General features: G+C 29.1%; 6 protein-coding genes across 9 annotated transcripts; 5 read left to right on the top strand and 1 right to left on the bottom strand.

Moving 5' to 3' along the window:
- The first annotated feature begins 18 nt into the window (after nucleotides 1-18).
- LOC139985525 (protein O-glucosyltransferase 2) lies at nucleotides 19-3079 on the top strand. 2 transcript variants are annotated; one of them, XM_072000012.1, is made up of 8 exons: nucleotides 19-157; nucleotides 834-957; nucleotides 1108-1319; nucleotides 1413-1624; nucleotides 1697-1941; nucleotides 2036-2273; nucleotides 2361-2648; nucleotides 2743-3079. In XM_072000012.1, exons 1-8 carry the CDS (start codon nucleotides 19-21, stop codon nucleotides 2860-2862), a joined length of 1578 nt encoding a protein of 525 aa, XP_071856113.1. In that variant the 3' UTR covers nucleotides 2863-3079. The 2 variants fall into 2 exon arrangements, with proteins under 2 accessions (XP_071856113.1, XP_071856112.1); XM_072000011.1 differs by having other exon boundaries at nucleotides 2349-2648.
- A 244-nt stretch (nucleotides 3080-3323) lies between these two features.
- Nucleotides 3324-6830, bottom strand: LOC139985524 (uncharacterized). The gene is made up of 6 exons (XM_072000010.1): nucleotides 6332-6830; nucleotides 6060-6136; nucleotides 5909-5990; nucleotides 5611-5818; nucleotides 4336-5531; nucleotides 3324-4248 (listed from the first exon to the last, which is right to left on the bottom strand). The coding sequence occupies exons 1-6, from the start codon at nucleotides 6389-6391 to the stop codon at nucleotides 4039-4041; spliced, it is 1833 nt and encodes a 610-aa protein (XP_071856111.1). The 5' UTR covers nucleotides 6392-6830; the 3' UTR covers nucleotides 3324-4038.
- A 660-nt stretch (nucleotides 6831-7490) lies between these two features.
- Nucleotides 7491-9356, top strand: Ccs (copper chaperone for superoxide dismutase). 2 transcript variants are annotated; one of them, XM_072000023.1, is made up of 7 exons: nucleotides 7491-7645; nucleotides 7716-7914; nucleotides 7994-8183; nucleotides 8261-8327; nucleotides 8416-8597; nucleotides 8669-8802; nucleotides 9100-9356. In XM_072000023.1, exons 1-7 carry the CDS (start codon nucleotides 7631-7633, stop codon nucleotides 9108-9110), a joined length of 798 nt encoding a protein of 265 aa, XP_071856124.1. In that variant the 5' UTR covers nucleotides 7491-7630; the 3' UTR covers nucleotides 9111-9356. The 2 variants fall into 2 exon arrangements, with proteins under 2 accessions (XP_071856124.1, XP_071856123.1); XM_072000022.1 differs by having other exon boundaries at nucleotides 8669-8811.
- A 129-nt stretch (nucleotides 9357-9485) lies between these two features.
- Nucleotides 9486-12151, top strand: LOC139985523 (protein asteroid-like). The gene is made up of 2 exons (XM_072000009.1): nucleotides 9486-10423; nucleotides 10685-12151. The coding sequence occupies exons 1-2, from the start codon at nucleotides 9760-9762 to the stop codon at nucleotides 12094-12096; spliced, it is 2076 nt and encodes a 691-aa protein (XP_071856110.1). The 5' UTR covers nucleotides 9486-9759; the 3' UTR covers nucleotides 12097-12151.
- Nucleotides 12152-13092: 941 nt separating this feature from the next.
- On the top strand, nucleotides 13093-18685 carry LOC139998479 (protein asteroid-like). 2 transcript variants are annotated; one of them, XR_011803307.1, is made up of 3 exons: nucleotides 13093-13402; nucleotides 13482-15750; nucleotides 15786-17337. XR_011803307.1 is itself a non-coding variant. In XM_072023048.1 (3 exons), exons 2-3 carry the CDS (start codon nucleotides 13521-13523, stop codon nucleotides 18270-18272), a joined length of 2313 nt encoding a protein of 770 aa, XP_071879149.1. In that variant the 5' UTR covers nucleotides 13105-13402; nucleotides 13482-13520; the 3' UTR covers nucleotides 18273-18685. The 2 variants fall into 2 exon arrangements, 1 of the variants encoding a protein (XP_071879149.1); XM_072023048.1 differs by lacking the exon at nucleotides 15786-17337 and adding an exon at nucleotides 17723-18685 and having other exon boundaries at nucleotides 13105-13402; nucleotides 13482-15283.
- A 587-nt stretch (nucleotides 18686-19272) lies between these two features.
- LOC139998375 (protein asteroid-like) lies at nucleotides 19273-23513 on the top strand. The gene is made up of 3 exons (XM_072022825.1): nucleotides 19273-19578; nucleotides 19658-21926; nucleotides 21962-23513. The coding sequence occupies exon 2, from the start codon at nucleotides 19697-19699 to the stop codon at nucleotides 21848-21850; it is 2154 nt and encodes a 717-aa protein (XP_071878926.1). The 5' UTR covers nucleotides 19273-19578; nucleotides 19658-19696; the 3' UTR covers nucleotides 21851-21926; nucleotides 21962-23513.
- Nucleotides 23514-23644: the final 131 nt, after the last annotated feature.

The raw sequence follows: 23644 nt of genomic DNA, 5'->3' as shown, positions 1-23644 counted from the left end.
GGGAAATTTCCCAGGCAAATGAAAGTTGTTACTATCTTAAAGATTCGAAAACCATGTTTCCTGTTACTTTTCGCCCATTCTGCAAACGTGAGAGATTCTCATCTGAAAATTAAGGGAATTTTGTATACGACCAATTTTACAATATCTCCACGTCATGGTAGATTATTCTATACATATTATGCATTTTACTTAATCTTTTCATTAAGTTACAAAATTATACAGGACAAATTACTACAATTTTCATAAATAAAAAAATAACCTAAAACTAAAAAGCATATGTGAAGCTGCGATATAATACTAGAGGCGGATCTTTACATGTTGGCTATTATAGAGTTGATATTCATTTAACAGTGATTAAGGAATTTTTAAATCCCGTTAATTTCATTTCTTTCCTTCTTTATCAATTTCTTTTAATAATTATTTTCCTTGTGTATCCATGTTTGCGTATAAAACAATATCTTTATAGAAAATCATAACTGGGGAAAAGAATTGTAGTTATAATTCCGATCAACTTTAGATTTTTGTTCGTTACTCTCGATTTCAAGAACGCTGTCTATGAAATAACCGATTTGGATCTCTTTTAAAATAAATATTTTTTATAATATACTTAGAGTGATAATGATTAAAGAATAATAAAGAAAATAAACTTATTTTAATTGAGACCTTGATAAATTTTAAACTTTTTTTGTGAATCTTTTTAATGAATTTTTATACACGAAAGAATTATATTTACAACGTCTCTACAGTGTATCAGGCGCTTTGAATCTATCGACAGTTATTTTTAATAAGAATGATATTTATATTGATTTTATTGTTGGTTATTTGCCAACAAGAAGGAAGAAATGCTGAAATAAATCCATCGGAAACAATAATTTGGGGTCCAGGTTTGAGACCAGATAAAGTAACAATGCGAGCAAGATATATTTTTCTACAGTTTATTGACCTACAAGGCAAAAAGTATGTTTTTCATTTTTATTACATATAGATACGTATATTTAAAAAAAATTATATATTATAGGAAATATCTAAATATGAATTCAACATTGAAGTTTAGTTATGTTTTTTAAATATATCTCTTTTTTTTTACTTACTGAAAAATTGCTTTAGTTTAACAGAATCACCTGGAAAAGATATAATAACTGTATCCATACAAGGGCAAACTTCAACAGGACACATGTGTCATATATGGACACAAATTCTAGACTGTAAAGACGGAAGTTTTATTGTTAGATATAAATTACATAATACATGCTTCAATTTCAAATTAAAAATAAAAATGAAACATAATAATTTACCTATCCTATTGGTGGAATCTAAAGGTATTACATTTGTTATCTAGTGCATAAGTTTTTTTATTACCTCTTGTAAAATAATTATTTCTATAATATAAATAATTTGATGAAAATTTTTAGGACCTGTTTACGAAGAAGAATGCTACTGTCCAAATTCTTCTATTAATAGTTGGTTAGAAAATTTAGGATGTTCAAAAAGTTATAAACAAATGCAGGATGATCTTGCTCCTTTTCCAAATGTTGACTTTGACAAAATGCGTGAAAGTATTGTAAAAACATACGATCGGCCAGGAAGCGTTAGTCTATGTCACTATGTAATTAAGTCTAACAAAGTAAATACTATTGCAGTCTGTAACTTTAAAATTCGATTGAGACTATATATGAATTAAACTAGATGAAATAAGATTTTTAGGGAGTGTCATGGCCGTTATGTAGGCTTTAAGATATTTATGGATTCTATCCTCCTATCTCTTACTCGCAAAGTTTTATTGCCAGATATTGAATTCTTTGTGAATTTGGGAGATTGGCCACTTGTTCCAAAAGAGGGCAAAAATTATCCTATCTTTTCTTGGTGTGGCTCTTTTGACACTAAAGATATTGTTATACCTACTTATGATATCACAGAATCATCGTTAGAAGAAATGGGAAGGTAGTAATTTAATCGCATTTTTAACAATTATTTTAGATCATGATACATGATATACTAAGCATTTTTCTATTTACTAATACTACATGTAAAACAGGGTAATGTTAGATATGCTGTCTATACAAGGTAATACAGATACACCATGGAAAGAAAAGATAGAAAAAGTATTTTGGCGTGGTCGAGATTCCCGTAGAGAACGACTCGATTTAATTGATATTTCCAGAAAATATCCTGATTTTTTTAATGTTGCAATTACAAATTTCTTTTTTTTTAAAGATGAAATGGATAAATATGGTCCAGAACAAAGCCATGTGTCTTTCTTTCATTTTTTCAAGGTAAGATGAACACAGCTATGAATTATGTAGATTAAATACAAGTGTAAAAATAATTAAAAGGTAATAACGTTGCAGTACAAATATCAGTTATGTATAGATGGTACGGTAGCAGCATATCGACTTCCATATTTACTTGCTGGCGATGCCTTATTATTAAAACAAGAATCAAAGTATTATGAATTTTTTTACAATAATCTTGTACCCGGAAAACATTACATATCTGTTAAAAGGGATCTGTCAGATCTTGTTGAAAAAATTATGTGGGCTAAAGAACATGACCAAAAAGTACTACAGATTGCCAAATCTGCTAGACAATTTGCAAGAGATAATTTGTTACCAGATAATGTATTATGCTATCATGTAGTTTTGTTTCATGTAAGAAATTCCTGCAAAAATTATGCAGATTCAACTTCATTTATTTTTTACTTAAATATATATCATAGAATAACATGCTTTTTTTACACTTCAGGAATGGAGTAAACGCTTAAATAGTAAAGTTAAAGTATTAGATAACATGGAAGAAGTGCTGCAACCCAAGCATTCTTGTAAATGTTACAACGCCGATGGAAAACTTAAAGAGGAGCTATAATGTTAATCAAATTATTAAGTAATACGATTACTCGATTTTGTATGCATTAATAACATGTAAACTTTTGTATGCTTCTTGTAAATGTGAATCGTTGTTTTACAATAAATTATAAGATAAGGATGATGATAAATTTCAAAATATTCAAATCATTATAATGATAAAAAATCTCCACTTCTTTTATTTCCAAAATTTGAAAATATATCTTTTTACGAGATTATTTTCTGGTTTTAATGATCCAAACATATATTTAGATAATATATTATATAAACGGAGAACAAAGAGAAATTTTGTACATAAAAATTTTGTAATATGAAATGACTAAAAAATTATCATACATAAGATTAACATAAGTAGTATTCACAAAAAAATATTGTACTCTTTGTTACCTAGATGAAAACTTCTTTTATATATCTATGTAAAAATTAAAAGAACTCCTCAAGGAAAAAATAAAAATCAATGTGTAAATTCATAAATCTTTTAATGACAATCAAGAAAATATAAAATTAGATAAGTAAATAAAAAATTTATTCTAAAGCAAAATATATATTGAAAGCTGTAAATAGTTAGTACATATTGTATCATGTGTCATACGTCATAACTTGGTGTGACAAATATGTTTATGCTGTATTATGAACACTAAAATTCTTAAACTGCACACGTCGCTAAGTGCAGCATAAGCATGTGTGTATTACAAAATTAAATAAACAAAATTAAATAGCCACAAACGAAAGTAAAACTTTGATGTCACATTAAAAGATTTATAACAATACTTTAATGAATAAAATATTTGTCCAACGATGTTATTCTCGATAAAACGAAACTTTAAGATATAACTTTTGAAGATTTTTGTACACATTAGACCATGTATATAGTTTGCAATATCTACAAATTCTTTTTTGTAACGAAGTATATTTTGTAATGTTAAATTGGATATCTTATTTAAGGAAATTAAAATTATTCAAAAAGTTTTCATTTCTCATTACAATTGTAATAAAATTTTAGCAGCACCTTTCCTTAGTAATATATATATTTTCTATTATTTGTTTCATTATATAACATTGGACGATATGCTATCAAGAATTAAATTAAAGTTTAATATGCCATTTGTTTTGAGTTTGTAATTAAATCACTTTTGTATTAGAATGAATATTGTACGAATTTACATTAATATATACTCTATTGTGGAGGTGGCTGATATCCATAACCACCATACTGATTTGGTGGAGGAGGTCCTTGAGGTCCAGGGGGGGGAGGCATGTGTCCACCAGGTGGACGCGGTGGATATTGAGGATATCCTTGTCCTGCTGGTGGTGGTGGATAACTCTGAGGAGGATATTGTGGATGTCCGTAATGTTGACCACCTTGAGGTGGATGAGGAGTGTATACCTAGAATTTATATATTTATATTAAGTATAATTTATATTATATTAATAACAGTTTAAAATATGCTCCATATTTTTCAATCATCTGTACCTGTGGCTGTCCTCCTGGTGTCGGTGGTACGTATGTCTGTGTAGTAGCTGGACCATATCCAGGCTGTGGTTGTGGTCCCGGAGGTGGAGCAGGACCTTGTGGAGGTCCTGAAGGTGGCTGAAATCCACTTGGAGCAGGACTCTGAGACTGTTGCTGTTGAGACTGTGGCGGTGTTTGAGATTGTTGTTGAGATTGTTGTGGTTGATGTGGAGATTGATGTGCAGAAGGTTGATGAGTTGATTGATGAGAAGGTTGATGAGGTGGTTGATGAGGAGCATGAGGAGGTTGATGTGAGGATTGATGCGGTGGTTGATGTGGCGGATGAGACGTTGGGTGAGGTGTTTGATGCACGGGATATCCGGATGGTGCAGGTCCCGGTGGAGCGTAGTTTCCACCTTGCGAAGTAGATGGTGGAGCGCTACTTGGTGGGTAAGTTTGAGTTGAAGCGGACGGTGTACTAGTTGGTTGGCTACTCTGAGCATAGGTATTTACTCCACTTGCAGAGGCAGTACTGAACGGTGGAGATGTAGAAGCTGGACCGTATTGCGTTGCTCCAGGGCCCGGACTTGGTTGATTACCATAATTTGGTTGAGGACCAGTATTTTGTTGAGATCCAGGTTGAGGAGGTTGAGCACTAGAAGTAGGGGGAGCCGGATAATTTTGAGGTGGAACGTTATTTGCATATGCTTGCGATGAAGGAGGAGGATAATTTCCGGGTTGACCAGCTCCGTACGCATTTTGAGGTGGAGCTTGAGACGGAGGTTGTTGGTAATTTGGTTGTGGGCTAGGGCTACCATATTGACCAGGCTGTTGCTGTTGTCCGCTTGACGGGAAATTTTGTTGAGAAGGATTAGAAGGAGGATAGCCTTGTTGATTCGGTGGTGGTGGACCATATCCTGTAGGAGGCTGAGTTGTTCCTGGTGGTGGATATCCACCTGGTTGAGGACCGTAACTATTCACGGTAGTTGGAGGACCATAGTTCGGTTGCGTTGATGTGCTGTATCCCTGTTGTTGGGAAGTATTTGGTGGTCCATATTGATTTGGTTGACCTGGAGTATATGCAGATCCCTGTGGTCCTTGATAATTGGTGCCCGGATTTTGATTGGCATATTGCGTAGGATAACTTTGTTGAGAAGGTTGTTGAGGATAACCCTGAGGTCCCCTATACTGTTGTGGTCCAGGTGCAGCAGGTGGTCCTTTGAAATAATAGTATATTAGAGTTAAAAGATAACATTAATTTCTAAAAATTTTATATTATATTGGAACATAACATACTATTCATAGGTCCTTGTCCAGACATAACAGGACCACGGTATCCACCTTGTGTCATTGGTTGTCCTTGACTAAAGCTTGACATTGGTAATGTTGGTTGAGTATTTGGAGACATATCACCTCCAGGTCCACTTGATCCTGTGGGGGTATTAGGAATGCCCTGTGGATTCATCATACCATGTTGGGGTCCATTAGGAATTCCTTGTGGAGGCTAATTATAGAAACAAAGATAACATTAATATATATTTAAAACTTAGATATTATACCTTAATATTTCTTTAATATTTAAAATATTCCTTACTGGTAGCAATGCTTGTATATTTTGATTTGCATCAGCAATGGATGCCAAATATACCAAATTACGATGCAACATCTGCTGGTATCTAAAAAGAAATCATATTATAAGTATACCAATATAACTTACATATATTTTGAAAACATTTATCACTTACTGTATACATTCTTGTGCTTTTCCTTTATTTTGATATTCTTGTATTGTTTGTATAAGCTGACTATTTTCATCAAGCATCTACATCAACAAATTTATTCATATAAATGATTAATTCAATATTGTAAAATATCATAACATTATAAACTATACATTCTTTCTACTGTTTTTTAATTATTACCTTATTAAATATCATAAAACCATGTAACAAAAAGAATGAAATTTCAAGAAAACTAGTACAATACAATATTAATGATAATATATGATACTCATCACCTTCTGTATTTGAGCAGGATTCGGTGGCGGCCTGCCGCGTTGAGCAAAGGTCACGGACATGCCTTCAGATAACTTATCAATAGTCAAAAAATCACGATTGGATACAATTTATTTTCACTCCTATTCTTTTTCACTTAATCTCCCAGTCGGTAGTTTTCTTTTCTGTATTGCTTATATTCATTTGAAGCCTTAAAACCTTGCTACAGTATTGATAGCCCACATTGTTGCACTGTACTTTCAACGTTTAAAAAAGAGTTATTACCTTCAACATAACTCTGCTTCGAAAAACTAATCAAAATGCATAATCTTATTTTGCCAAGATAGAATCTTACCGAAGAAAAATTCTAAATATAGCGAATCACTGCTAGCAATTGCTTTGCAAAATTCTAGTTTTACAAATAAGATATGGTGTCTGTCCATATCTAAAATAGAAAGCTTGGGAATAAAGCGACCGTGTGGCAAACGCGCAAACTATCGTGACAAAATATACCGTAGGAATTCGATAGTAAAAACTCAAAATCCGTTACTTACTAGAATGTATTAGTGAAAACCTGCATGCATTTGTCTAAAAAATAGATTTTAATGTATACATTGAAAAAAGTTCTTATACTTCTGTATATTAATCAATAGTAGAAATGTCCAGAAACTTATGAAAAAATTAGTTAAAAGTTTTATTTTTAATAAAATGATAAAAATTCATATCTTTATTATTTTATGCATAAGTTAACAAGAGTTTTAGACTCACATTTCGCTTCATCTCTTTCGTGAAACACATAAGTGAAATTTTTGTTTCACAAATTATATTAAATAAAACTAGATAGAATATACAGATTATCTCATGTAACGTAGTACATACTACTGGCTATTTTTATGACTCTAATTGAAAAAAATTAATTATCACCGCCTATAATGAAAAATTTTTAAACATATTATTAATAATATGTTTATGGAAATTACTATATTTATATCTGTATACAAAAAAAAAAATATTACCAATTTATTATTTGTATATCTGCCGAATGTAATTTGAAATATCTTTTATCCTCTATGATATAGAATTCCTGCGTTAGTAATGGCAATTACTGTCTCATTTTTTATGTATAATTTCATAAAAATTTACTAAAAACATCTTACAACATGGCATCATGCCTTTCCTATTTACTGGCATAATTTCGACTGTATCATATAACTGTATCATATTGTGAAAAACGTAACCTCAAATCAGTGAAGATAAATTTATCTCATTTCGCAATATCGAGAAAAAAATTACTGATTTTGCTCGTAAAGACATTATATAAAATGACTACAGCAAAGGTAAATAATAAAAATAATTGAAAAATAAATATAGTACTATCATAGTAATAAGTACTTTTTATAATTTTAGATCGAATTTGCGGTGGAAATGACTTGTCGAAAATGCGTTGATTCGGTTCGAAACACTTTAATTGGCGTAAATGGAATTAAAAATATTGATATATCATTAGAAAAAGGAAATGTTATAGTTGAAACAAATTTACCATATTCTATAATTCAAGAAAAAATTGAACAGACTGGGAGAAAAGTTGTTTTAAAGGGATATGGAGGTAATATCACAGTAATATAATGTATTATATTATTATAATATCTCTAAAATATAAAATCGAGCAATATTTTATATTACAGATAGTTCTAGTGCAGTTGCGATGTTAGGAGGGAATTCAGGATATACCATAGATAATAAAATAATGGGTGTAATAAGATTTGCAGAAACTCCTGATGGATGTCTTATAGATGGAATAGTTGATGGTTTAGCACCTGGTAAACATGGCATGCACATTCATGAATGTGGTGATATCTCTCAAGGGTGTGATAGGTAGGCATTTAGAATTTTTATTTTTTGTTTTCCTTCTTTTCTTTTTTTATTTGAGATATTTTATGACACATTTTTAGTGTTGGAGAACATTTCAACCCAAATAATACATTACATGGTGGACCTGAAGATGATGCATTTAGACGGGTAAATATTGAGATTTGTGTTCATATTGTAAGGAAATCTCCATGGTTAATAGTTAGTATCTTGAAATAAAAGATTTTTTACTATGCAGCATGTTGGAGATTTGGGAAATATAATAGTCAATGATTCTGGTAGAGCTACTTTTAGAATAATAGATAAACTTGTAAAAATACCTGATGTTATTGGAAGATCTTTAGTTATAACAGAAAAACCAGATGATTTAGGAAGAGGTGTTGATCCAGAATCTAAAATACATGGAAATAGTGGAAATAAGTAAATACTACAGTGACATTATTATGATGCACATAACGATTTGTTATATTTAACATTCATGTATGTTTTAGACTGGCCTGTGGTATAATTGCTCGTTCATCTGGCTTATTTCAAAATACAAAAAAGATCTGTGCTTGTGATGGACTTACATTATGGGATGAAAGGGATAAGGCACTTAAAGCTAAACATGATTTTTCTGGAGCAAGTAACAATTGTATAGTATTTTAAATTTTTTAGTATCTTTTTAGTAATTATATAGTACAATATTAAACGTTAAAATATAATCATATTTATGGATCTCAAGTATGTCTTCACATAATACATTTTCTGCATATGTATATATTCTATATATACATAATATTTATTTAAAATAATAATAAATTCGTCCATAGGTAATTCTTATAAAGTAATTTTTAATTTTGCCTTTAATCTGCTTATATATGTATTTAATTATTCAAATAGCAACTTCTAATATAAGTTTTTGTTTTTTCGTGTTTTTCAGCAAAATTATAAATAATATATAAATAGGCTACAAACTGGGTTTTGCAAACTGAATCATTCCAGTAAAGCATTTCTACATGCATGATAGGAAAAGCACAAATTGCATTATATCTTTCATAATACATAGATTTAGTATAGTTTCTAACATAAATATTTTGCATAAGATAAATTATTCCATTTTGAGTGTAAGAATATAAAATAAAGAGAGTAGTAATATAATAAAATTAGAATTTGTATTTGTTATAAATAATAAAATATTATATACCTTAATAACCTTATTTTTTCACAAACATTATACATGTTTCATTATAAAATATAATATAAATTGTATAACCTTTTTGTAAGCTATTATAAACCAATTACAAGTCACAAAGCAGCATTGATTTCTTGAAGAGAATTGTACAAACCTAACTTTATTTATATATATGTGATAAAAATTGAAAACTGAAGATAGGAACAAAAATAATATTTGTTCATTATATTTTCATCGGAATTGTGTAATATAAAACTGTGCGTGCGAAAGACAGGTATTCTTTTCACATAACCTATATTGCTAGTGTGTACATAAACATAAAATCCTTGCAGAAAATGACTTTTAATATACAGTATGTTTAATTTGTGACATTAAACCTACAAAAAAGTGTAGAGAAAAAAATTCATAATGGGAATTCCTGGACTAACTACCTATATAAACAATCGTTCTGACCGTTATTTGGAGTATTATGAACTGCACAATACATATTTGGTAATCGATGGAAACAGTGTTTGTTTTTCAATATATAATTTGTACGCAAAATGTAATTGTGCATTTGGTGGTGATTATGATAATTATGCGCAGTGTGTATCAGACTTCTTTAATGATTTATTAAGATGTAAAGTAACACCTCTGGTTTTATTTGATGGTGGTAGCGAAAATAAAAAATTTAGAACTATTATAAAAAGAACTAAACAGAAAATTCGTGCTGCATGGTCATTTTCTCCAATCAATCAAAGGAACATGAAATTTTTTCCTTTAATGTTACAAGAAGTTTTTATAGATGTAATAAGAGAAAAGGATATTAGACATGTGCAATGCCTATTCGAAGCTGATAATGACATAGCATCAGTAGCAAGGATCTTGAATTGTCCAGTACTCAGTTATGACTCTGACTTTTATATATATGGAACATTATATATACCATTTGATACATTAGATACTTATGTAGTTAAAAATCCAAATGGAAATGGTTACATGAAATGCTGTAAAATTTACAAAGTTGAGAACTTGCTTAAATCTTTTAAAGGACTACATCAATCAATGTTGCCACTGGCTGCAATATTACTAGGTAATGATTATGTGAAACGTAATACGTTTAAGAACTTTTTTCGCCACTTGAAACTAAGAGGAGCATCAAGAAAAAAGCATAATCATCGACAATGTTGTATAGAAACAACTTTGAGGTGGCTGAGCAATTACACTTTGGACAAAGCTATCATTGAAATTTTAAGTAGATTAATTAAGCCTACCCGACAAAAAATATTAGACTTAATAGAGATCAATATAAATAGCTACACAAATGCATCTGCTGAGATGCTTTTACCTCTAGGTTTTTCAAAAGATTATGTTGTTCATGTAAATACATATCATTTGAATAGAAGTTTTAAATTTGATGGAGATATCAGTTCATTGACATACATAGAAGAAGTTTGTGAAGAAGAAAATAATGAATCAAGCGGAGAAGAAGATGAAGATGATAAAATTGAAATAGCAAATACATATAGTAAGACTGAACTAGTGCCTCAAAATGTAGTTGTTAGTAAATTGCCTATGTGGTTTGTAAATGAATTTCTTATGGGCAGATATCCAAAATATTTTATGGATTTAATAGTTCGAAATATATATGTTTGTCCTGTACAGGTGGAAGATTATCGTTATCCTTCTAGTATCATAGTAAGCTTAAAAATTATTAGTGTTATATTTGGGATTTTAAAATCAGCAATAATTAGTAGAATATGTTATATGAAATATATGGTGAGAACACAAAATAAAAAGATTATATGCTGTAAGTTACAGAGTGCAGAGACTATGAATAATTTTAGACTACCTTCCTTATTCAATCTTAGAGATATCTCATCACATACTCAAAGAGAGATTTTAAACAATACTTTAGGAATCACAGATATGGATTGTATAAATGAACTTCCACCAGAATGGATGTTGTATATTGGATGTATTAAATATTGGATACATCAAGAAGAATGTTCTTTATCTCATGAATGTTATTTATATTCTATATTTATTTGTATGTTATTTAACATAGTCGATTCCAAAATTGGAAGGTACAGAAGCATGTATACTTTTCAGAAAAGATATTGTCAATTAATTGAAACTGTGAAGCAACAGAGGAAAAAGAACAATTGTGATTCATGTTATACAATGAATCAATTATGTGGTAATCAATATAATGGTACAATCATAGAAGCCTATAATGAAATTGACTATAATGACTGTGTATTAGCAGCACCATTCTTTATCTCCTATTTTAATATGAATAAAGAATTATATAAGAATCCAAAAAAATTTGATAGATTTGCTGTACATGTATTCGCAGAGTTTCAAAGTTGTCTGAAACATACTATGAATCTGAATGCACTTTTGGGATATCCTTATCCACAGACTAAAGTTGCAAATTTATTTAACGGTACTTTATTGTATAATCTGAGTAAAAAATTTAAAACACGCCATAATATTGAAGAATATATAAATATTGTTCTACAAATGTCTCCAAGCCTCTTAAGATTTTTTAATACATTTTTATTAAAAGTCAAACTAATGTTTCCATTCAAGTTTCATGATGGAACTAATCTTTGTAAAAAACATAGAACAAAACCTAAACATCCAAAGCCTAAAAAAAGCATTTCATCTGAAAATGATTCTGAATATTTTAGTGCAGATGATGATTTAAATGAAGCATGTTATGATCCAAATAATCGTTTTTCTATGCTCAACCATGTATAATGCATATTTTCATTCAATATTACAGTAGTACTCATTTATATACCATTTATATACCATTTATATACCAGGGGATAAATAGTATTTTTTTTTTATTTATACGATAGGAGTTTGTCTAATCAGGTATTTAATAAAGTTTTATTGAAGTAAATGTAGTTGATATGAACAAAATTCTCTGTGGTTAATTCTGTACTGTATCACATGTAGTGTATGTAATGTTTTTATACTATATACTAATGTATGTATATATTTGATCGCTACAAGTATATTTTGATATGTATGTAGAATTTAAGTCTTAATTGAATTAATATTTTTCGTAGAATAAATTATTGTATCTTCAATATACCTAAAAATAAAGAGGATGGTAATGTAATACAACTATAATTTGTATTTGTTATTAATAATTATGCGAGATTCATTTCTTCATCTTATTTTATCCTTTATCTTGTAACTTAGAAATTACATGGGACAATTGTAAAGGGTATAATTTATAAGAAATAGGAATCAAATTTTATCATACAAAGCTTTGTTTTTAAAAAACTTGATTTTGAATATTATTTCTCTAATAAGTACATACTTAACTATATCTTGATCTTTTGAATGGACTTTATCTATAACTAATGTTTCTAAGTATTTATATCTGTGTATTGATTGCTAGAGAAAACTCAATAACGGGTGACTGAATGTTATTGTTATTATTTCAGAAATTACTTGGAGTATTTCACATTCTATTGAATAAACAACTCTATTCTTCATTTTAAATTTCTCTTATTATAGACTAATAAAATTGGTCATATGTCAATATTTTGTTTTTCCATATGTTTCCTATAAAGGGCAGTAGAATATATTTTACAAATGTATTTTATCAGCACATAGATAAATAATATAACATCTTGTCAGTGATTTTTAATCAGTTATAGTTATAACTCATATAGTTATAACTCATAAGTTATATCTCAGTGTCTAAATAAATTTCATTAAAGCGCAAATCTTGTTAAAGTAGTTAATCAGTTTTAAATATAATCAGTTTTAAATATAAATTATTGTTCAAATTAATCTCTCTCGTTGTGTGTTTCTTAATTCAAATGTTGTATTAGTTTTGAAATTATTTGAATTTGCGAGCAGAGTACTTGAGCACTTCAAGGGCAGCATTCATGTCAAATTCCCTAAATTTTGGAAAGGCTACACAACATATCCACTAAGTTGGTAGACTGAATCGGGGAATACCGCTTTTTGTTGTGCCATGGTGTATTAATTTTTACTATTATATTATTGAATACAGAATACCAGAAATTTTGTTATATTTTTAGTAAGTATCCTTTTCGTAAGCATGATATATGTGTGTATATTGTTAACAAATGAATATCATCATATTTTATATTTACTAGTTTAACGTGTGACAAAAAAAGGACAAAAACAGGAAGATAATGGGTATTCCAGGATTAACTGCTTATATAAGAAATCATAAATTTAATTTTTTTGAGCACCACGGATTATGTAATACGTTTTTAGTAATTGATGGAAATAATATTAATTGTTTATTATATGAAAAATGCACATACGTTAATTGGACATTTGGCGGTGATTACGATAATTATGCGCAATGTGTATCAGATTTCTTTGATGACTTATTAAAGTGTAATATAAAGCCTTTAGTTTTTATTGATGGTGGTGTTGAAAGTAAAAAATTCAAAACTATTGTAAGAAGGATGAAAAAGAAACTAGATGTAATGCCAGATTCTGTATTCCGAACTAGTTGTCCGCAAAAAATTTTTCCTTTGCTAAAGCAACAAGTTTTTATTGATGTAATGAAAGAAAAAAAAATTCAATATGTGCAGTGTCTATTTGAAGCTGATAAAACTATAGCATCAGTAGCAAAGATGTTAAATTGTCCAGTTCTCAGCTATGATTCAGATTTTTATATATATGGATCATTATATATACCATTTACTACATTACAAAATGATGTAATTAAAAATTCAGATGGAGATGGTTATATTAAATTTTGTAAAATTTATAAGATTGAGAAATTATTCAAACATTTTACAGGATTAGATCAATCAAAGTTAATATTAGCTGCAATAGTATTAGGTAATGACTATGTGGAACCTGGTACATTTAGGAACTTTTTCCGCTACTTAAAGTTAAAACCATCAATTGTAGACGGTTATTCCCGACAATACTGTATAGATGAAACTTTGTCATGGTTGAGTAAACATAGCTTGCATGATGCAATCACTGAAATTTTAAGTAGGTTAACTATGCCTATGCGACAAAAAATATTGGATTTAATAGAGATGAGTATAAGTAATCATAGAAATGAATCTGCTGAAACACTTGAATCTCTAGGTTTCTCAAAAGATTATATTACTCGTGTAAATACCTATCGTTTCAATAGAAGCTTCAAATTTGATGGAGATATCAATACATTGACATACATAGAAGAAGTTTGGGAAGAAGGAAATGATGAATTAACTGAAGAAGATAAGGAAGAAGACTACGAAATTGAAATAGCAAAGATATTTACTGAGTCTGAATTAATGTCTAACACTGCAACTATTAGTAATTTGCCTATATGGTTTGTAAATAAATTTCGTATTGGTACATATCCATCATATTTTTTGGATTTAATAATTCAACGTTTATATGTATGCCCCGTACAAGTAGAAGATCGTCGTTATCCTTCAAACATCATAGTAAGCCTAAAAATCCTTAGTATCATCATTGGAATTCTAAAATTAATGATAGACAATAATATAAATTGTATAAGATACTTAATGAGAACTGAAGATAAAAAGATTATGTGCTGTAAGTTAAAGGCTATAGATATTACGAGTATTTTTAAACTACCTTTTTCATTCAATCTTGGTAATGTCTCATTACTTATTCAAAGAGAGATTTTAAACAATACTCTAGGAATTACAGATGTGGATTGTATAAAGGAACTTCCAGCAAAGTGGATATTGTATGTTGGATGCATCAAATATTGGATACATCAACAAGAATGTCCTATATCTTACAAATGTTATTTATATTCTATATTTCTTTGTATGTTATTTGGTATGATAGATTCCAAAATTGGGAAATATAGAAGTATAAACATTTTTAACAAAAAATATATGCAAACAATTGAAGCTATAAAGCAGAAAAGAAAAGAAAGTAATTATAACCCATGTTGTATAGAAAATGATACAATTTCCAAAGCCTATAATGAAATCGTTCATGATGACTATGTACTAGCAGCACCATTTTTTATTTCTCATTTTGAAGTAGACAAAACATTATATAACACAGAGAAGTTTGATATACATATAATACACGTTTTTGGTGAGTTCTAAAGTTGTTTGAAACATATTATGGATTTGAATACACTTTTGGGATGTCCTTATCAACAGACCAAAGTTGCACATTTATATAATGGTACTTTATTGTATAATCTGTGTAATAATTTTAGAACTCATCATAATATTGAAGAATATATAAATATTGTTCTACAAATGTCTCCAAGCCTCTTAAGATATTTTAATACATTTTTATCAAAAGTCAAACCAATGTTTTCATGTATGTTTCAAAATAAATAATATTGTTCTACAAATCTCTTAAGAAAGGCAGGAAGACATTTTAAGGCATCTGAGAGTATGAGACAGGAAAGTACAAGTACAAATAATAAAAAAAAGAAGAAAAAGAAGAAGAAAAGAAAGTAAAAGTACAAGATAATAAAATTAAAGTACATATAACTAAAGATATAAATATATAAGCTAAATATATAAGAGTGGTGCAAATGCTGGAATATTAAAGTAGAGAGATAAAAGAGGGAAGCCAGTAATTAATGGCACAAATGAGATAAGGATTGATGGAGAGGTAGAATAGATATTGGCAGGAGAGTGAAAGAAGGGAATGTGAATTCTGTGGGATCAAATATGGAAGCATATAACAAGAAACAGAATTAGAAAGGGAGATTAGTTCAAGAGACATAAATTCACGAACAAGGAAAAAATAGGACTGTAGACCGAATGAGAAAATTGCAGAAGAGAAAAAGGAAAAGAATAAAGAGAGAGGAGGTATCTAGTTAAGTAGGTAAATTAGACAATTAGCTCTAGTACTTGTTCTATAGAGTAAGTAATGACGGGGAACCGACAATGGATTATTTATAATAATGTTAAGCGGAAAAGATCTCGGGGGAAGGTGGAATGAATCACTTCTAGCACTAAACCTAGGGATTTCACATATACATGTTCCTACTGTGACTGGTCTTTAAATCAATTTGTATTTCTTAATATAAAATGCAGATCATAGCCAGTTTGATAGTAAAAAAATATAGTTTTAAAAATTGTTTAAAGAAATATTAAAAAAATATTAGTAATTGAAATAAAAATTCTTGCCTCAAAATTCCTTCTCCCGTGATTTCTTTATTTAAAATCTATGGATTTATCCCGGTTATGTCTAGAATATTGAAAAATACCTGTAGAGGCCATCTTCGAGATTTCAGTTTCAGAATTGAGTTTTCGAGAAACTGCTATTACAAAAAAATATAAATTGTTTAACCAGTCAAATGACCAGTCGTGATAAGTAAGACGGATTACATATTATTCTCAGAAAACACACAATAAGAAAAGAAGTGAATATTAAAAAATTCATTGTACATATATTATAAGAAAAGTCGTGAAGTTAAATGGCGGTGCAATAATGTTGTATATAAAAATTTCTAAACGAAATTTAAAAGACGATCATTTAAGTGATCACAGTAGGTTTAGTGTTAGCCATTCCAAAAACCGATTTTCATCTGAAGAAAGCTATACTCTGTGTCTGGTGAAACTGCAAAGGAATCCTATATTATAAGCTTCTACCAAACAACCAGACGATAAATTCGGAAAGGTATTGCTCGCAATTAAACGAATTAAAGACAGCAATTAAACAAAAGCGTCCAGAACTAGTGAATCGGAAGAACGTCGTGTTTCATCAGAGCAATGCGAGACCTCATGTGTTTTTAACTATTCGACAAAAGCTATTGGAGCTTGGTTGGGATGCGCTACCCCAGCCACCGTATTCACCAGACATCGCAAAATTTTTAATTCTTCGATCAACGTAAGAAATCATATTGAAAGGTTTTTCGTCGAAAAATCTGAGAGGTTCTAGGAGGATATAATATTCAAGTCACGTGAAAGATGGAGGAAGGTTGTAGAACAAAATGGCATTTACACAATTGTACTTGTATAATTCAATAAATCTATTTCGAAATTTAAATGTGCTGCGTTTGAATTGTCCTTAAAATCAGAAACGAACTTTTCCAATAACAATTAGATAGATGATAGACAATAGATTTGTAATAGTAAAAAAGAAAAGGGTAAAATAAGGTTTTGTGTGTGACAGAATGGATGTTGTATATTGGATGTATTAAATATTGGATACATCAAGAAGAATGTTCTTTATCTCATGAATGTTATTTATATTCTATATTTATTTGTATGTTATTTAACATAGTCGATTCCAAAATTGGAAGGTACAGAAGCATGTATACTTTTCAGAAAAGATATTGTCAATTAATTGAAACTGTGAAGCAACAGAGGAAAAAGAACAATTGTGATTCATGTTATACAATGAATCAATTATGTGGTAATCAATATAATGGTACAATCATAGAAGCCTATAATGAAATTGACTATAATGACTGTGTATTAGCAGCACCATTCTTTATCTCCTATTTTAATATGAATAAAGAATTATATAAGAATCCAAAAAAATTTGATAGATTTGCTGTACATGTATTCGCAGAGTTTCAAAGTTGTCTGAAACATACTATGAATCTGAATGCACTTTTGGGATATCCTTATCCACAGACTAAAGTTGCAAATTTATTTAACGGTACTTTATTGTATAATCTGAGTAAAAAATTTAAAACACGCCATAATATTGAAGAATATATAAATATTGTTCTACAAATGTCTCCAAGCCTCTTAAGATTTTTTAATACATTTTTATTAAAAGTCAAACTAATGTTTCCATTCAAGTTTCATGATGGAACTAATCTTTGTAAAAAACATAGAACAAAACCTAAACATCCAAAGCCTAAAAAAAGCATTTCATCTGAAAATGATTCTGAATATTTTAGTGCAGATGATGATTTAAATGAAGCATGTTATGATCCAAATAATCGTTTTTCTATGCTCAACCATGTATAATGCATATTTTCATTCAATATTACAGTAGTACTCATTTATATACCATTTATATACCATTTATATACCAGGGGATAAATAGTATTTTTTTTTTATTTATACGATAGGAGTTTGTCTAATCAGGTATTTAATAAAGTTTTATTGAAGTAAATGTAGTTGATATGAACAAAATTCTCTGTGGTTAATTCTGTACTGTATCACATGTAGTGTATGTAATGTTTTTATACTATATACTAATGTATGTATATATTTGATCGCTACAAGTATATTTTGATATGTATGTAGAATTTAAGTCTTAATTGAATTAATATTTTTCGTAGAATAAATTATTGTATCTTCAATATACCTAAAAATAAAGAGGATGGTAATGTAATACAACTATAATTTGTATTTGTTATTAATAATTATGCGAGATTCATTTCTTCATCTTATTTTATCCTTTATCTTGTAACTTAGAAATTACATGGGACAATTGTAAAGGGTATAATTTATAAGAAATAGGAATCAAATTTTATCATACAAAGCTTTGTTTTTAAAAAACTTGATTTTGAATATTATTTCTCTAATAAGTACATACTTAACTATATCTTGATCTTTTGAATGGACTTTATCTATAACTAATGTTTCTAAGTATTTATATCTGTGTATTGATTGCTAGAGAAAACTCAATAACGGGTGACTGAATGTTATTGTTATTATTTCAGAAATTACTTGGAGTATTTCACATTCTATTGAATAAACAACTCTATTCTTCATTTTAAATTTCTCTTATTATAGACTAATAAAATTGGTCATATGTCAATATTTTGTTTTTCCATATGTTTCCTATAAAGGGCAGTAGAATATATTTTACAAATGTATTTTATCAGCACATAGATAAATAATATAACATCTTGTCAGTGATTTTTAATCAGTTATAGTTATAACTCATATAGTTATAACTCATAAGTTATATCTCAGTGTCTAAATAAATTTCATTAAAGCGCAAATCTTGTTAAAGTAGTTAATCAGTTTTAAATATAATCAGTTTTAAATATAAATTATTGTTCAAATTAATCTCTCTCGTTGTGTGTTTCTTAATTCAAATGTTGTATTAGTTTTGAAATTATTTGAATTTGCGAGCAGAGTACTTGAGCACTTCAAGGGCAGCATTCATGTCAAATTCCCTAAATTTTGGAAAGGCTACACAACATATCCACTAAGTTGGTAGACTGAATCGGGGAATACCGCTTTTTGTTGTGCCATGGTGTATTAATTTTTACTATTATATTATTGAATACAGAATACCAGAAATTTTGTTATATTTTTAGTAAGTATCCTTTTCGTAAGCATGATATATGTGTGTATATTGTTAACAAATGAATATCATCATATTTTATATTTACTAGTTTAACGTGTGACAAAAAAAGGACAAAAACAGGAAGATAATGGGTATTCCAGGATTAACTGCTTATATAAGAAATCATAAATTTAATTTTTTTGAGCACCACGGATTATGTAATACGTTTTTAGTAATTGATGGAAATAATATTAATTGTTTATTATATAAAAAATGCACATACGTTAATTGGACATTTGGCGGTGATTACGATAATTATGCGCAATGTGTATCAGATTTCTTTGATGACTTATTAAAGTGTAATATAAAGCCTTTAGTTTTTATTGATGGTGGTGTTGAAAGTAAAAAATTCAAAACTATTGTAAGAAGGATGAAAAAGAAACTAGATGTAATGCCAGATTCTGTATTCCGAACTAGTTGTCCGCAAAAAATTTTTCCTTTGCTAAAGCAACAAGTTTTTATTGATGTAATGAAAGAAAAAAAAATTCAATATGTGCAGTGTCTATTTGAAGCTGATAAAACTATAGCATCAGTAGCAAAGATGTTAAATTGTCCAGTTCTCAGCTATGATTCAGATTTTTATATATATGGATCATTATATATACCATTTACTACATTACAAAATGATGTAATTAAAAATTCAGATGGAGATGGTTATATTAAATTTTGTAAAATTTATAAGATTGAGAAATTATTCAAACATTTTACAGGATTAGATCAATCAAAGTTAATATTAGCTGCAATAGTATTAGGTAATGACTATGTGGAACCTGGTACATTTAGGAACTTTTTCCGCTACTTAAAGTTAAAACCATCAATTGTAGACGGTTATTCCCGACAATACTGTATAGATGAAACTTTGTCATGGTTGAGTAAACATAGCTTGCATGATGCAATCACTGAAATTTTAAGTAGGTTAACTATGCCTATGCGACAAAAAATATTGGATTTAATAGAGATGAGTATAAGTAATCATAGAAATGAATCTGCTGAAACACTTGAATCTCTAGGTTTCTCAAAAGATTATATTACTCGTGTAAATACCTATCGTTTCAATAGAAGCTTCAAATTTGATGGAGATATCAATACATTGACATACATAGAAGAAGTTTGGGAAGAAGGAAATGATGAATTAACTGAAGAAGATAAGGAAGAAGACTACGAAATTGAAATAGCAAAGATATTTACTGAGTCTGAATTAATGTCTAACACTGCAACTATTAGTAATTTGCCTATATGGTTTGTAAATAAATTTCGTATTGGTACATATCCATCATATTTTTTGGATTTAATAATTCAACGTTTATATGTATGCCCCGTACAAGTAGAAGATCGTCGTTATCCTTCAAACATCATAGTAAGCCTAAAAATCCTTAGTATCATCATTGGAATTCTAAAATTAATGATAGACAATAATATAAATTGTATAAGATACTTAATGAGAACTGAAGATAAAAAGATTATGTGCTGTAAGTTAAAGGCTATAGATATTACGAGTATTTTTAAACTACCTTTTTCATTCAATCTTGGTAATGTCTCATTACTTATTCAAAGAGAGATTTTAAACAATACTCTAGGAATTACAGATGTGGATTGTATAAAGGAACTTCCAGCAAAGTGGATATTGTATGTTGGATGCATCAAATATTGGATACATCAACAAGAATGTCCTATATCTTACAAATGTTATTTATATTCTATATTTCTTTGTATGTTATTTGGTATGATAGATTCCAAAATTGGGAAATATAGAAGTATAAACATTTTTAACAAAAAATATATGCAAACAATTGAAGCTATAAAGCAGAAAAGAAAAGAAAGTAATTATAACCCATGTTGTATAGAAAATGATACAATTTCCAAAGCCTATAATGAAATCGTTCATGATGACTATGTACTAGCAGCACCATTTTTTATTTCTCATTTTGAAGTAGACAAAACATTATATAACACAGAGAAGTTTGATATACATATAATACACGTTTTTGGTGAGTTCCAAAGTTGTTTGAAACATATTATGGATTTGAATACACTTTTGGGATGTCCTTATCAACAGACCAAAGTTGCACATTTATATAATGGTACTTTATTGTATAATCTGTGTAATAATTTTAGAACTCATCATAATATTGAAGAATATATAAATATTGTTCTACAAATGTCTCCAAGCCTCTTAAGATATTTTAATACATTTTTATCAAAAGTCAAACCAATGTTTTCATGTATGTTTCAAAATAAATAATATTGTTCTACAAATCTCTTAAGAAAGGCAGGAAGACATTTTAAGGCATCTGAGAGTATGAGACAGGAAAGTACAAGTACAAATAATAAAAAAAAGAAGAAAAAGAAGAAGAAAAGAAAGTAAAAGTACAAGATAATAAAATTAAAGTACATATAACTAAAGATATAAATATATAAGCTAAATATATAAGAGTGGTGCAAATGCTGGAATATTAAAGTAGAGAGATAAAAGAGGGAAGCCAGTAATTAATGGCACAAATGAGATAAGGATTGATGGAGAGGTAGAATAGATATTGGCAGGAGAGTGAAAGAAGGGAATGTGAATTCTGTGGGATCAAATATGGAAGCATATAACAAGAAACAGAATTAGAAAGGGAGATTAGTTCAAGAGACATAAATTCACGAACAAGGAAAAAATAGGACTGTAGACCGAATGAGAAAATTGCAGAAGAGAAAAAGGAAAAGAATAAAGAGAGAGGAGGTATCTAGTTAAGTAGGTAAATTAGACAATTAGCTCTAGTACTTGTTCTATAGAGTAAGTAATGACGGGGAACCGACAATGGATTATTTATAATAATGTTAAGCGGAAAAGATCTCGGGGGAAGGTGGAATGAATCACTTCTAGCACTAAACCTAGGGATTTCACATATACATGTTCCTACTGTGACTGGTCTTTAAATCAATTTGTATTTCTTAATATAAAATGCAGATCATAGCCAGTTTGATAGTAAAAAAATATAGTTTTAAAAATTGTTTAAAGAAATATTAAAAAAATATTAGTAATTGAAATAAAAATTCTTGCCTCAAAATTCCTTCTCCCGTGATTTCTTTATTTAAAATCTATGGATTTATCCCGGTTATGTCTAGAATATTGAAAAATACCTGTAGAGGCCATCTTCGAGATTTCAGTTTCAGAATTGAGTTTTCGAGAAACTGCTATTACAAAAAAATATAAATTGTTTAACCAGTCAAATGACCAGTCGTGATAAGTAAGACGGATTACATATTATTCTCAGAAAACACACAATAAGAAAAGAAGTGAATATTAAAAAATTCATTGTACATATATTATAAGAAAAGTCGTGAAGTTAAATGGCGGTGCAATAATGTTGTATATAAAAATTTCTAAACGAAATTTAAAAGACGATCATTTAAGTGATCACAGTAGGTTTAGTGTTAGCCATTCCAAAAACCGATTTTCATCTGAAGAAAGCTATACTCTGTGTCTGGTGAAACTGCAAAGGAATCCTATATTATAAGCTTCTACCAAACAACCAGACGATAAATTCGGAAAGGTATTGCTCGCAATTAAACGAATTAAAGACAGCAATTAAACAAAAGCGTCCAGAACTAGTGAATCGGAAGAACGTCGTGTTTCATCAGAGCAATGCGAGACCTCATGTGTTTTTAACTATTCGACAAAAGCTATTGGAGCTTGGTTGGGATGCGCTACCCCAGCCACCGTATTCACCAGACATCGCAAAATTTTTAATTCTTCGATCAACGTAAGAAATCATATTGAAAGGTTTTTCGTCGAAAAATCTGAGAGGTTCTAGGAGGATATAATATTCAAGTCACGTGAAAGATGGAGGAAGGTTGTAGAACAAAATGGCATTTACACAATTGTACTTGTATAATTCAATAAATCTATTTCGAAATTTAAATGTGCTGCGTTTGAATTGTCCTTAAAATCAGAAACGAACTTTTCCAATAACAATTAGATAGATGATAGACAATAGATTTGTAATAGTAAAAAAGAAAAGGGTAAAATAAGGTTTTGTGTGTGAGTGTATGA

The sequence above is a fragment of the Bombus fervidus genome, chromosome 3 (genome assembly GCF_041682495.2).
Source record: "Bombus fervidus isolate BK054 chromosome 3, iyBomFerv1, whole genome shotgun sequence".
NCBI lineage: Eukaryota > Metazoa > Arthropoda > Insecta > Hymenoptera > Apidae > Bombus > Bombus fervidus.
The sequence above is the reverse complement of the archived record's forward strand: the minus strand, read 5'-3'. Positions and strand labels throughout refer to the sequence as shown.